Source organism: Cavia porcellus, unplaced genomic scaffold (assembly GCF_034190915.1).
Source record: "Cavia porcellus strain 051 isolate PalLab524CR breed Dunkin Hartley unplaced genomic scaffold, mCavPor4.1 scaffold_1, whole genome shotgun sequence".
Taxonomy (NCBI): Eukaryota; Metazoa; Chordata; class Mammalia; order Rodentia; family Caviidae; genus Cavia; species Cavia porcellus.
The window spans coordinates 127465122-127480974 of record NW_026947484.1 but is presented as its reverse complement, the minus strand read 5'-3'; the positions used below and the strand labels follow the sequence as shown (position 1 = coordinate 127480974).

At 37.5% G+C, this 15853-nt stretch overlaps 1 protein-coding gene across 2 annotated transcripts; it reads right to left on the bottom strand.

Moving 5' to 3' along the window:
* Positions 1-838: 838 nt before the first annotated feature.
* Prmt6 (protein arginine methyltransferase 6) lies at positions 839-9586 on the bottom strand. 2 transcript variants are annotated; one of them, XM_063255134.1, is made up of 3 exons: positions 7941-9586; positions 5949-6066; positions 839-1390 (listed from the first exon to the last, which is right to left on the bottom strand). In XM_063255134.1, exon 1 carries the CDS (start codon positions 9353-9355, stop codon positions 8036-8038), a length of 1320 nt encoding a protein of 439 aa, XP_063111204.1. In that variant the 5' UTR covers positions 9356-9586; the 3' UTR covers positions 839-1390; positions 5949-6066; positions 7941-8035. The 2 variants fall into 2 exon arrangements, with proteins under 2 accessions (XP_063111204.1, XP_003479233.2); XM_003479185.5 differs by lacking the exon at positions 839-1390 and having other exon boundaries at positions 4805-6066.
* Between the last annotated feature and the right edge of the window lie 6267 nt (positions 9587-15853).

The window sequence follows — 15853 nt, the reverse complement described above, 5'->3', positions numbered from 1 at the left end:
CTGTAAAATACAGATTTTATTAGAAAAATGTTACCACAGAAGTAAAATGAACAAAATAATTTCAAGAGATAATAGTTGCTATTTGTGCTGTGTTAAATTAAGAGCCGTATAAGACAGCATTTGTAACTTTTACAAAATTCACAAATGAAACAAATATGTTGTTTAAAGATACCTACATGTATATGGTAAAATATACATATAGGTTCAGGTATATGTGCTAAATTTTATAGTATATAATTTTATACATGTTGAGTTATTTATTAGGCCCAAGTGGATATGACAATTAAGCAATTGTATATGTGAATCTAAACCAAGTGGAGAGGTCAGAATAATAAAATTTGGGAGTGATTGGCATATGAACTTATGAGATTGAATATAAATTTATGGGACTGAATGAGATAATCTAGAAAAACAGAAATACATGAAAGGTAAGTACAATCTCCAGTAGCAAAGGATTGCAAACAATTGTCCATCAATAGAAAATTGTAATAAATTCTGGTATCACTTTCACTTATGATATGTAGTATATATATCTCAACCTGAGAAAACAATTTTCAGAATATCATGGACAGTATGTTCAATATATGTAAAAATTGAACATAAATGTTTGCACATGTTTAGGTAGTGCAAAGATTTACTGTTAGCTGTGGGGAATAGGGAAATTTTTAAACTTTTTCTTTTGAAGCATCTTGTTATATTAGTATCTTAATTTTAAAGCATATAACACTCTAATGACTGAATAACATAAAGCAAATGTGCCTGGAAATTATTTTACAACATACACGAATCTTAGAGTTATGACAGAAGCCACATTCTATTCATGTTCTGCTTACATTCCTTTGTATTGTCTGAGTCTTTTTTCTCCCCGTGTTTTCCCTATGCTGATGGGACATGCTATGCATGCCTTGCAGAAATCTAGAAAATGCCCAGGAATTTGTATCTTCCTTGAGGCAGCCATTAACCAATAGCTGACAGATGAGAACATAGCAGTTTTCCAGATCCTGTTCTCCTTACTTGGAAATTCTAAAATGGGTTTCAGGACCTTTCGTGAGAATTCGCATGTCTTAGGAATTTGCGTGGAGTCACAATTTAACCTCATGTCCTTTCCTTCCTGATCCCATTTCCCAGCTGCTCTTGTGGCATTATCTGGAAACATTTTCTTGATAAATGCTTGTATATGTGTCCTTTTGTCCAATTTTCATTGTGAGATTTCTGACCTAAGACAAAGACCAGTCAACTTAAGTGTCCATAGACGTCACTAACTCTGAGAGCACAGGGGTCATGGATATACGCCAGGTGCTCCGATTTTCGGGAGTGACTCCTAGGCTTATTCACTTACCTTGTAGCCATGTGTAATTCATCAAACTCCTTCATGCCTTTGTTTTCTCATCTGTAAGACAGGATGATGCTTGGATTACTTAATGGAGCTATTCTGAGGAGTAAATAAAACAATGAACTTAAAGTGCATCAGACACCTTAGTCACTGAACAATGATATCAAAGTTAACAAAGCTGCTTTATGTAAGTATCAACTGCTTATCTCTATGCAGGCTGTGGCATGTCTGACAAAGGAAACATTTCTTTTAAATGAAAGTGCAGACCTCTGGAATCTTTCTTAAGATGAAAATCACCCTTTGTAGGGTATTATTTTATTATGTGTAATCATGTGATGTAAACAAAGTCAGAACATTATTGATTTTAATGGGACTTTGATTAATATAACATTATTAGATAAAAAGTCTACATGTTGAGTAGTTGTGGGCACATTTGAATATTGTTTGGAATAAAGTTACAATATATCCTATTTTTACAATGTATCCCTGTGAATAATATATGATAATATTATAAAATAAAATAGATATAATGGACCAAACAATGAAACTTATAAATCCTAGTAGCAAGCACATTTTGTCACTGAATACTAAATAATTTTAATGTTTTAACATTATTTGTGGAGATAGTAAATGATCATATACTTTTATCAACCTAGTTGTCCTTTCATGATTAAAGTAACTCATTGTCTTCTCTGTATAAAGTTTTATCATTCTAAAATCTTACTATAAAATTTTTCCTGGACCTTATATAAAATTTATATTAGGTGAACATACACTGCAATAATGCCTGGTCTCCATAAAATTTACTTGGTTCAGGTTTCATTCAAAGCCTGCTGACATGTAATTCTATTTACTATAAAAAGCACATTTCCTGATGGCTTCTAACTTCATTTACATTAAAATCCCTTTGTTGTAATTGCTATCATTCTCTCCTTGTTTTCCTATAATTATTCTGATTAGTGAAAATTCTCACTTATTCAGGTACTATTATTTAATCTTTGGATTTTCCAAATCCTCTTTTTTAATCCTTTTACTGTGCATTCATAACCATTTAAATGTTTATTTTTGTAATTTTGCCAGATGATAAATGACAGTCGAACCAAGTTTACAATAGTTTGCTATTTCTGTATTTTTACAGAAATCTGATCTTGATGACTGTATAACATAAAAATTTTAACCATTTGTGGATCTTAATCTTTTTTAACATTGTATACAGTTTAAAGTCAAAACCCTATACTTCTTTCTTATGGTAGTTTCATAGCATGTGTATAATTGTTAGTATTAAGAAATACTTGTAACATAATCTTAAGAACAAAGCTGCAAGTTATTTTTAGAGGCTGATAGTCACACTACTCCACAATACCTATTTTACTACACTGCACACAGTTTGAAATAATGGTAGTCGAAAGATTGTTGATAAACTAGAGAACTGAATAATAAATGCATAATTCCTCAAGTAAATTTTGAAATTAAACTGAAAACAGAGGCTAAAAACGTCAACTACTATAAAAGCAGCAGTTTATCACAGGTCAAAATACTTAGGTATTTGATAATCCAGTGATTTAAGAAAAAACAAAAAACAACAAAAAGCCCTGCCTAAGAAAACTGTGATATAGGCAAATGTATGCATGGGGATCCCAATCTTCATTTATTGCTTGTTTCACTGCCATCTGGTTTCTTTGGTCCCAAGATGTCTTTATGTTCTGTGTAAAAAATAGTTGCTGTTCCCATTCCCAGCTTTCCCAACCACCTCTTTATGTCCAGAAGCTATCAACTATTTTCCTTCCATTTCACAAACAGGTAACAGGCATTTCTACATTGATACATGTGTTCATGAAAAACAGTCATGTTGTTTAAAATTGTTTACTAAAGCTAACAATCTGAAGAGAAAATAGGTGAACCATCAAGGCCCATATAGTTTTGTAAATACAGCAAAAAAATACTAGTTCTAATAGTCTCAGGTCAGAACTTGCATTTCTCCCTTCCTATTCATTTTTTCTGGAGCCCAAAACTATTCTTTCCCTACAAAAAATTTTTGCATTGAAAAAAAAAATCTGTAAGCCTAATGACATTTTAAAATTGTTTTTTGATTATTTTAATTTCTGGAAACTCAGCAAAGGACAAAATGTTCTGCTACAATACCTATTTCCACAAAATATACTCAAGTCCAATTGGAAAGTAGAAATGTCTGTATTGAGTGTGGATGTTGGTTAATTCATGTGATCATTCCCACCATTAATATGTGGTACTAATAGGTAACAGCCACTAAACAAAAATTATGTCAGCACAGATGGATCCGAATGACTTGTCTTCTAGATTGTTCTTCTGGGCTGTTTTGGCCACCGCATCTTAGAAATGTTTATTGTGTCTTCTATCTCTGACATTTTGTTTGTTGTTCTTCTGTTTCCTTCCACGAAGTTATCCTATATTTACTCCAGTGTTTATCAAGAATATCTTAATAAATTTTCATTTATGATTTTTTGAGATAGGATCTCACTCTATTTTGAGGGTGACCTTAAACCTGCAGCAATCAACCTGATTCAGCCTCCTGAGAGCTAGGATTATAGGAATGAACCATCATACCTGGTAATAAACTGAATGAGAACTACTATTATTTTGCTGTATTTACAAAATTATATAGGCCTTGATGGTTCACCTATTTTTTCTCTTCAGTTTTACTTTTAGTAAACAATTTTGAAGAACATGAATGTTTTTCATAACACATGTATCAGTGTAGAAATGCCTGTAACATGGTTTTAAAGTGTGGAAATTGTTTACTTCTATTCTACTTTTTACTTTTTCCTTGTCTCATTCTTGTAAGCAGCAGTTTCAAGAGGAATTTCTTCCCTTCACAGTTCTCTCTATATTGTTTAAAGCTATGCAATCGATTGAGATCCCTGGCAATCTTCTCATTATTATCAATGATAAATTTAATTATGAAAGATTCCAAAGGAGCACAGTTCCAATATTACTGGTCATGTCTTAGTTTTATTAAAAGCTTAAGTGTTTAAGGAGTTCCAAAATTTGTTTCAAATATCTTTTTCAACAAGAATGTGTCCTATTTTGAGAAACTAATTATATCACATCTCTGTTTCCACTTTAAACTTTTGTCATATTCTTGGAGAAGGTTCAGGAGACTACAGCTTTTCTTACTATTGTTTCTAAGATTTAATCAGTCTCTTCTAGACTTAGAAAAAGCTGCAGAACATTGCATTCTGATCATGTACAAGTCTGTTTCCACATATTTAATAATCTCTGAGTCTACAAAATGCAAAATTCTCTTAAGCTCTACAAGAGGATGAAACCAAAAGAGATAAACATCCAAAAAATCTGGGACAAACACATTTTGTAGCAAATGAACAGGGCCCTTTGGTACCTTTTTTAACCTCCTCCCCCTCAAAACTTCTGTAAGTATTCCAGAAAGTCAGAAAATATTTTAATGTCTAACAGAAAAGAACAAGACTACACAAATTCTAACAAAATGTGGTATTTATTACAAATGAGAGGACAAATCAGAAAAAAAAAAAAATCGAGCATACAAAAAGCCAGATAGAAAGCAAGGTTTAAAAAAGTCAAAGTGAGGCACTAAAGTTGGTTCAGCTGTGTAGCAGCCAATGTGAGAAGGGTCATCTACACAATGTGCTGGGGCTATTATGAAAGAAATCAGAAGACAGTGACTCACTTTTAGAGTTAATACGAGGAACTTTTCTGAAGATTTCATGTCTGATGACATATTTTTGCATTTGGGAGAAGTTTTAGACACCAGGTTGTTCTTTCAGCCATGCTTCAATAGATTTAATTAGAATGAGGCTCATTTCAGGTTCAAGAATGTATGCAAATTGTTGATGTAATTTTATTTTCCCTTGTGTGTCCTATGTTGAGGATAGGACGCGCATATTTATCATATGTGTTAAGAATTCAGTTTTCAGAGTGCTGCATTTGATTAGCAGCTAGGGAAATGGGCGTGGGGTACTCTGTAAGCCTTGTATTTGTCATCCTTGAGATCCTACACACTGGAGGCTGGATCTTAAGGCCTCAGAGGCAGATGCAGAGGGATTTCCTCAGGCTCCTGTTGTCCCTTTCCTTTCATTAAATGATAAAAACAACCAAGAGTTACGAACTTTTCTGTCTTTAAAGAACAGTACAAGGTTAATGTCTCTGGGGTTAGGAGGTCAGTCTTGTGCTTAGGATGTAACTGCTTAGAATTAGCTATGGAACCTTAGGCAAATCTTTCAGTATTGCTGTAAACTATTTTGTAATACGTTGGTAGATAACTACGTGTCCTTCTAAATACCAGGACCTCCCCACACACATAGCCCATTATCACTAATTTTACTTAGAAGGCATTTATCTGAAGGCAGAATCTAGTTGGTTTGTAGCTGGCATGTTTATCACAAAAATCATTACATGTACACTTGACAAAAATGTTCGTTGGTCTAATGAATGAAAATATTTACAAAATCTCACAGTGCTAAATAAATGGAAGCTGTACGAGGGAAGCAGGTAGAACTTTACTGCTCTCCCTTTTTGGGCCCAGCAGTTCCTGCCTGTGACCCTAATGGTCCCAAGCAACTGATGTCAGTCCATACAGATTGGATGGTGCCTGGACACTGACACATCTTACACTTTCATCCTTCTGCAGGGCTCCTCACTCCAAAGACTTTGGTTTTGCTTTGGAATGTCTGGTTTCCCAGGTCATATTCTTTATGTACAGCCATGCTGTCAGGCAATACCTGTAAAAAAAAAAACCACAAAAACAATGTTAAATATTTATACTGTAACTCATTTTGTATGTATCCATGTGTTCCAGGTTTGCATGACTTTTATGTGCCAGGTAGTGTGGTTATCTGTATTAAGTCATTGTACCCTTGTATTTCTATGGAGTAGGTATCATTATCTCTAATTTGAGCATGAATACTTTGAAGGGAAAAAAATAAAAGGTAGTAGTCTGACCAAAGATACATAATAAATGAGTCATGGACTACCTGTCATTAACCGCTACGCTACAGTGCCGCTTGCCTGTTTGTGTAGCTGTATTTTCCCAACTCATTTTTATTTTGGGAAAGAGTAAAAAGAATCTTGAAGCTTACTTTGCTACCCTTATTTTTAATTTTCTAAGTTTCAACTGAGATTTCTTTTGAGTTATATTGCTGATAACTATAGAATTTAGGTATATAAAATATGTAAAAAATAAAATTCAGAATAATGCTATTGTTTGGTTACATAGTAAAGGGTTGCTGTAACAACTCAAGTCACACACTGAAACTCTAAAAAACAAGTTTGACTTAAAATAAGTAGCTATTTTTGTACCTCTAGGTCAAGTCTCTCCCAAAAGGTAGCATTTATACAAGATAACTATCATCACTTCAAAATTGTGACCATTATATTTTATTGCTTGCTATTCAATTATCTTGTAAAAACTGATGATTATATGCTTCCCTTTATATTGGAAGATCTCATTAAACACCAAATTTCAGCAAATTAGTTGTCATACTTACTAACTACACAAAAACTGCAGTTACGTGTCAGAATATTTAAAAATGCCAGTTTTTCATACTTGTTCCTATTAGTATATAAGCTACTAGCACACAAAGATCATACCTTAAGCATAATTTGAATTGCCTTGTTAACCTGTGCCCTGTGAGGGTTTTAATACTTCAGGACTGACCCTGTGAGAAATGCAAGATCATTACAACTCAGACAAAACACGAAATTTCTTCATCTATAAAAACAGTGGGAATGTCAACATTTTATTTGCCGGGGATAAGGGAAACATAAGTGAAATAAATTTTATAACATAACTCACACTTCATTACAAGTGATTTTTCCTAAATCCACAACTTTCACATTTGGCTGAAATAAAGATTTAAAAAACAAAAAAACCTAAGGTAAACCATAGAACTTTCACTAGATACAAGCAGGCCAACTCTTATGATTTTTCCAAATGAGTTTAAATGAGAATGAGCACGCTTTTCTAGCTGGGAAAGTATTTTCTGTAACTCAGCAGACTTAAATAATTTTCATTTAGACTACTTCAGTGTTCTTATGTTGCCCTTTGATCTTCTTAGATACCATTATAATTACAAAAAATACATTTTTCTTAATGGATTCACATGTCTATCAACTTTAGCACCCTCTGGATGTAATAAGAACACAGATATTTAAACTACACCTCTTCTTCACTCCTAATAGTAGCTCACTTAGAAAACAATGAGGAACAAATACCCCAGCCTAAAGGCACCTAAAAATGGAGAACATTCGGAGACTGAGCAAATACTGTCTCCAAGAAGATATTAAGTCGTACTAGAAATTTTTGGAATCTAATTTTCTCCCCAACTTCAGACCTACATAAGGTGTGACTCCTGGGGTTTGTTAATGGCCCCTTCTGAAACTCATTTTCACTCATTTTTTTCCCCTGTGAAAGAGAACATTAACCAGTGCCTGCTTCATACCGCGGACTTTTAGGCTTAAAAGCCCCTTGATAACTACTATGTCCATCCATGGTGAAATCACTTTTTAAATACACACTGTCAGAAGACTCTCCTCAACGGAGACTAAAGTCACTCTCCCTCCCTAGAAACCACGGGAAAAAGATTTTGTCCCCTACTTGTAAATGAGATCTCCCTTTCTCCTCCGACCTCCCAGTGCCTCTCCCCAACAGGCCAGGCTGCCTTAGGAGATGGCTGGGAGAAAAGGCAACGCTCAGTCCTCCATGACAAAGTCTTTGGTCTTTTCCTCCTGATCCCCCACTTTATAGCGCAGCAGTACACGCAGATGTCGGGGGTTGTCCCGGGAGGGCAGCAGCGTGATCTCTCCTGAAATGTCCGTGTCCTGCTCCACTTGCACTGGCTCATTCAGATAAAGCAGAGCCTGTTTCCAGTGAGTGGCTGGGTGAAAAGGCGAGGTGGACAGCACCAGAGGTTTCTCTGAGTCCCCTCCAGGGAAGGTCACTTGGAACCAGATGGCAAAACCATGCAACGGAGCCGAGCCATAGCAGCTGCAGCGGAAGCGCCCGCCCACTCCCGCCTCCAGCTCCTGCTCCAGGCCGGCGCGGGCCAGCTCGAGTTGAGCAAAGCGCTGCGGCCGGGCCAGCACGTCTTCACCCGACAGACCATGTACCACGATCTCAGAGTGACCCATGAGGCAGCGCGTGGCGAAGCCCTCCATGCAGCTCATGTCCACGCCGTAATGCTGTTTCACCTGGCTCCAGAAACCTAGGCGCCATTCCAACATCTGGTCGCTGATGGGAGCGATGAAGAGCTCGGCGGAAGCCGGCAGGAGGAGACCGCCTTCCTTCAGCCATTTGGTCCGCGCGTGGAGCACAGAGCTGAGCATGGACTCGTGCAGCAGTCCGTAGCCCATCCACTCGCTCACGATTGCATCCACCCGCTCCGGCAACTCCACCGTCTCCACTGGACCGGGCAGGACATGTACGCGGTCCTCCAGCCCGTTCAGCCGCACCACCTCGCGTGCCTGTTGCCAGATGGCGCTGGCCTCCACCGCGTACACGCGCCGGGCCCCGGCTTGGGCACAGAAGATGCTCAGGATGCCAGTCCCCGCGCCCACGTCCAGCACCGTCTTGCCTCGCAGCGCTGCCCAGTTGCGCAGGATGCCTAGGCGGTAGGCGTCGGTGCGGACGCGGTCGGCGATCATCTCCTCGTGGACCGACACGTCTGAGTAGCATTCGTAGTACAGCTGGTCCCGCTCGCGCTTAGTCCTCCGCGGTCGCGGGGGGGCCACATCGAACTCCCCGTCATCTTCTTCTCCTGTTCCCTCCCCTCCTTCGCTGCCACCCCCAGACTCAAGCTTCCTTTTCTTGGGCTGCGACATCTTGGCGGCTATGACCCACTCCCGGCGGGCGTTGCGCGGCGGGGCGTGGCGCGGGCTCCGAGCAGGGACTTCTGGGACTTGTAGTTCGGGCGTGTGCTTCTCTCGCGGCCGCCCTGGCCCGGAAGCTGCAGCCCCTTCCCCTTCCCTTCTAGTTTTCTGCGTCGTTGAAATCCTAGAATCCCTGTCTCTCATTCTTAGGATCCTCACTCACTTCCTTCCTGAAGGAGGCACGCCCACTTAAGACTAGAAACACACTTTGTTTTCTGTTTGTCCCCCGCCCACCCCACCCCCTTGTTTTAGCGCACCAGATCACTGAGCCACTTACGCACCACCTCTCCGGGCTGGTGGAACTTTTCACGTTTTCAACTTTTCAAGAAGTGCGAGTTTGGAACTTGCTTTTGCTTTCAGTGGAGTTAAGGTAGAAAGAAGGTGTAAACAGGACCAAGTAAAAGCTTAACAGTGCAAAACCATGGTTTAGATTCTAACGTGACCACTCATATGTCAAAGAAAACCTCCCTGGATTTACCTCTTCTCCCACCAGAGAAGAACCATTTTTACAAGAACTGTGTCTGGTCTCTGTTGAAGAGAATAGTCACTAGGCTGTGGGTCTCATTGTGGTAATTGTGCGCCTCATTCAAGAGAAAACAGTTAAAAACGCGACAGTGATGTGGTGCAAATCCATTGCCAGTGCATTTTGGTAACCTGTTTTATATATATATATTTTTTTCTGCTCCAGATGTAACGAAGCGCTTCATGCTATTAAAAAAAAAAGTTTTTTTTCACTGCATATAATTTGTTGATGGGTGTTTCCTTGTACGGGCAAGCTTCATATCCACTTCTTCTATTTCTCAGTCAACCATCAGCTGTTACTCGCTTCTTCGCTGCACATAATGGAAATAAAATACATTTTTAAGTGTGTGGTGTCTCTTAAAGAATAAGTGAGATGGCAATAACATTTTCTCCTAGTTTAAAAATATTCACAAAAAAAGAAAATGAAATTTTATTTTCCTTTGGTGTCAAAATATACCCATTTAATCAATGAGCATGCTGTTTTCCTTGTGTGGGAAAAGAATTCCTTCATTCTGTTTTATTAATCTTTCATTAACAGATTGGGTTTACTGATGTGAAAGACTCAGTTTTACTTGTAACACAGGACTCTGAATCTTGGCTGTTCCTAAGGAGCTTTAAAAAATTATCTATGCTTATGTCCACCTCAGACCAATAAAATCACATTCCTTTTGCTGAAACCTAGACTTGTAGTTCTTAAAAGTGCCCCAGGCAACTCTAGTTACCTCGCTGTTTCTTCCTGAAATGATCTTGGTTAGATCTTGCGTTATTTACATTAGATAAATTACATTTTTTTTCATTAGCCTAGGCCCAACTACCTAAGATCAGATATCCTTAACTTTTAGATATCCTATCCTTTTTCTTTCTGCCCTTGTTTAATACCGTATTTTAAGAAATTACAGGCTCAGAGAGAAAGTGGAATTTGAGTTGTATATGTGACAGCATAACATTACTTTTGAGGTGTTACTCGGTGTGCACTCCCATTCTTTCCTCAGAATATCATTTTCCCCTTTAAATGTGTTCACTTCTTCACCCAGTTTTCATTCCTTGTGGCCTCTTCTGTAAAAATTATAAATTTTGTTCCTTTTGACTCAAAATATATTTTGCATTCATTTATATTGCTCCACTTTCATTGTCAACACCTTACACTAATCTTTTTCTTGCCTAAAAATCAGACTCCCAAGTGATCTCCTTTCTATTCACACACTATCTAAATCCGTTTTTAAATACAGTAGAAAGAAGCATGAGGATTTAAAAATCCAATTTTGCTAGGTTTGGTGGTGCATGCCTGTAATGCCAGCATTTGGGAGGCTGAGACAGGATGTTTGTTACAAATTCAGAACCATCCTGGAATACTTAGTAAAACTCTTCTCAAAAAGCTAAATAAATCATACAAAACCCAAATTTGGCTGGGAGTGTTGGTACATGCCTATAATCCCAGCACTTGGGAAGTTGAGGCAGGAGGATCACTGTGATTTCAAGGCCAGCCTGGGCTATGTAGTAAGTTCAAGGCCAGCCTAACTACATAGCAAGACCTTGTCTCAAAAATAAAAGCATAAGAAATAAAAACCCATATTTGATCATATCATTCACTCCTAACTTCCCATTCCAGTTAATGGATGGTGCGCATCTCACCTCATAATAGCATTCCACTCCTCATAGAGTCAAACTGTGCTGATCTCTTAAAAAAGCACCCTTGTTTCTGTATCAGGTCTTCACTTACTGTGAATTCACTGCACAATTGTTTTCCCCCCTAGCACTTCACTTTCATGGATTTTTGCTCATTTTCAGCTCTCATGTTACCTCTAGAGAATGACCTTCCCTGACTACTTGTTTTTAACCTCCATAACTTCTTGGCTTTTATTATCTCTATATATTTAACTTGTTTTATGTAATATAAACTCCAGGAGGCTCAGACTGTCATTTCTCCACTATTATAATTCTTACCCCAACAGCAGCCCTTTAGACATACGAGGACTCAGTAAATTGTTTGTGTTTTGGTTTTGGCGTTTTGATAATGATTCTTGAACAGAAGAGCTTTGTGCATATGATGCAAGACCTCTAACACTGAGGTACATTCCCAAACCTTTAAAAAATTTGACAATTTGTATACAGTCTTTCCTTTATATACTTGCCCTGGTGGACTCAGACTTGGAATCCTCCAGCTTTAGCTGCTCCAGCACTGACTAGCTAAGATTAGATGTGTGTGCCATCTCACTGACTTCTATAGCCTTGAATGAAGACTACTGTGGATATACAAATTGTTATTCAGAAAGGAGGAAGGATTAGAGTTACACAAAGTTAAGTATAGCAATGCAACAATGTGAGTCTGGCAAACTCTAAAATTAATTTAATATAAATTGAATTTAAAATCTCCAAGAAATGAGAATAGTTTCATTTTTTAAAACTTCAAGATAGAATAATGGTAAAGTCTAAACATAGAGCAGAGAAGAAAAGTCCATAGTACTTTCCCTTCCAGCACTTTGGATTAATGCAAAGACAAAGTTCAATACCCATTTGTTTTGAGTCATTGTAAATCAGAACAGCTGTAAGTCTTTTAGCTGTAAGCTTCTTGGGTGGGAGTAGAGCTGCTACCATGCTGGAAGGATCTTTTTTGTGCTTCTTTTGTGTCAATGGTCTCCTTGCCACATCTAGACAGTGGCTCAAGCCCAGTGTGTTTCCAAAAAATGTATATGGAAATGAACAATAAAAAGATGAAATATGTCAGAAAATATCTAATAATAAATGAGTAGAGGTAGGTATTGTTTCATAAATCTTGTGTCTTGCTGGATGTGGTGGCCCAGGTCTGTAATCCCAGCACTCTGGAGGCTGTGACAGGAGGATTGCTATGAATTCGAGACCAGCTAGGACTATGAAGTGAGTTCAAGAGCAGCCTAGACTACACAGAAGAATTTGTTTCAAAAAAACAAATCGTGTTTCAGTTAAGGGTACTATATGTACATTTCTTGATACAGGTTAGGTTAAAAACTTTGAAATTCATAGCTTACTATTTTCTCTCACTGCTAACTTTGACATTTATGTCCTTTTGTTTTGGGTACTAGAACTCTTATTTTCATCCTCATCTTTTAGATAATTCTCAAATAAACTACTTTTTAAAAAATGTTTTACTTATCCTCTTTTGTCAGACAATCCCTAGCTTCCTCATACCATGCTGCATCCTGTGAGCATTGAACACCAGGATTTAGTATTTTTCACTTTTATTTTGAAGACCTAGTACATCGTGCTGGAATGTGAACCATTTCTACATCTCAGATTGTTAACCATTTCCACATTTCAGATTGGATCACAGATGTGCTTTACTTGACCAGAAGGATCATGATCAGTTTTCTGTGTCACACATACCCATTTTCTCAGTCATTCATTTATTTAAAAAGTATTCTGGGCTTCTGTCCTGCACTAAAAATCATTCTAAAAGCAGAAAACGTGCCACTAAACAAAAGGACAAAAATCCTTACACTGAACAGATGTATATTTTTGTATATTCAAAAATGGACTTAAAGCCTAGCATAAAGACTGAAAATATTTCCTTATGAGTTTCAGGAAAACACTTTAATTTTTAAAATGTGTATTGAGAAAGGGCAAAGGAGCAATGATATGAAGAATATTACAAATATCTTTGATATGAATATTCATTAAATAGTATAGTTTTTGTTCTGCAGTTACTAGGAAGATGCTAGAATAGCAAAAGGCACTTCTGTCAAACAAAGAAATCCTTTGTAGAAAATAAAGACAAAAGATGGTTACTTTGTATTTAAACAAATTGGAACATTAAACATAAAAATCCTAGATATGTTAAACGCTTGATATACATGGTGTCTTTTAGCTCCATGATGTGTGGGCCTGGCTATTAAACCCAATACTAAAACAGATAGTTCTCTGGTAATACTTTTGGAAATATTTCTATTGACTTCTTTAATGATAACAGGAATATTATGGACTTCATCCATAATTAGCAATATGGTTTATAGTTATACAATGTGACATTCTAGCAATTTCAAGTGTAAATATTTACTAGGGTATTTTAATATTCTGTGCTACAAATCAGGCTACCATTAGAGAAACAGTACAGAAAAACTGGAATGTAAATTATAATAAGGGAACAAATAATGTATCAGAGTTCCTGCTGACATAAGCAATTGCTCATTTGCCCAAGGCATGATAAGAATGAGATAGCTAAATGAAAATCAGTCATTAAGCCTAATGAGTACCATGTAAAAGACAACAATTACTTTTTATCAGATGCTTTCTTTTTCTTTCTTTCTTTTTTGCTATTGCTGAGGGAATTTAAACAGCACAGAAGTAATTGTCATCGTAGTTATCCAATGGTTCTCAAACTGTGGTCTCTGGACTATCAGCCTCGGTATTGTCTTGTAACTTACTATAATTCCAAAATCTTGGATCCTGCCCTAGATATCATGAGTTAGAATTTCTGAAAATAGGCTCTTCAGTCCTTATTTTTACTGATGAATCTGATGCACACTGAAATTTGAGAACTACTTTGTATTCCTAGACAAGCTAAAAAGTGCTAGCACTAGTGTAGGGCCAAACATGATCTATGCGATGGAGGGCACATTACTTTTTTTTACAACTATTTAATGAATTTCTACAAATTTAGCAGCTTACATAAAATATAATTTTCATATCATAGTGTCCTTGGAGCAGGAGTGCAGACAAAATTTAGGTGTGTCTTCTGCAGGACAGTCAAGGTTCTGATCTGGAAGTCTTCTGGACCTATGGGTTCTCTTCCAAGCTGTCTTAGTAACTTTCTTGTCACTAAGATACAATACTAAACACTCATGATTTAAAGGAGAAGTTTATTTTGGCTCACAGTTTGCAGAGGTTTCAATCCATAGTCAGCTGACTCCAAGGCAGTGTGGCTTGACAGAGGGTCATGGCATGGAGGAGCAGTTCATGGTATCACAAGCATGAAGCAAGAGTGGGTAGCATGGATAAAATATCAGGGACAGAAAGAGGCTCATCACTTCTTGTTTGTTGCTTGCTGCATGCATCTTCGATTGTTTTGCTGCCTTTAGCCTGTGCCAACTGTTTATTCTCTGCAATGCCCCTCCACCACCCTAACTGGCCTTGGAGCCAGCTGAGTATGGGTTGAAACCTCTACAGGCTGTGAACCAAAATAAACCTCCCCTTTTTTATCTTTGGACATTGGGTATTTTGTCTCAGCAACAAGAAAATTTAGCTAAGCCACCCACCTCCTTCAACCAGGCTTCAACTCCAAACATCATCAGTGAACTAATTCACTACTGAATATCATATCTCCATAGTCCAATTTTCCTGCAAAAGCCTCACCTATCAGCACACAAGGCTTTGGGGGGAAACATCTGGAAATAAACCATACATGAGCTATGGTGATTGTTGGTAAAATTCAGTTCCTCAGTAGTTATAAGCCTGCAGTTTCCCCTTGGTGTTGTGATTATCCGATGGTGACAGGCTGCTAGCAATTCTCCACCATGTGGCCATCTCCCAGGCTTTCCCACAACAAGAGGATCTGCTAGAGAAAGGTTTTGATTTCACAAAGAGTCCTGGTCCATATCAACCTTCTCCAAACCAAAGGTAGTCTTCTTCCTAAGTAACCTTGAAATTAACTGCTCTAAAACCTCAATTACCTCTGTAAATTAATATATTTAGTTGAAGAAAATAGCTCAGGACAAAGGAGATTGAAGCTGTGTTCAAATGAAGTCAGTTTCAAAACCATTTGTCAAAAGTCTGTGTTTCAGAGAAATATGAGTGTGGCTTAAATCATGGGAAAATGATTAGACCAAATAGATTAAAATCAAAGTTTTGAGCAAGCTATAGGCTACCTCTCAACTGATTGGAGAATTTTAATGAAAACAGCTCTGTAGCTTGCTTCTTTTATTGTTGAATTCTGTTGTGCAAGAAGCATGAAACCAATGGTGGCTACTTTTCTAGCATGGATGCAGAAGTAATGGTTTCTTGGAATGAAGCCAAGATGAACTGAGGCTTGGAGGACCCAGGGGAACATTACAGATCATAGCTCTTATGTGTTGGAAGCAAAGAACAAAAAACATTTGTTGTGAGTACTGAAGTATTGTGATTATTTGTTACTTCTATAATAACCAATTG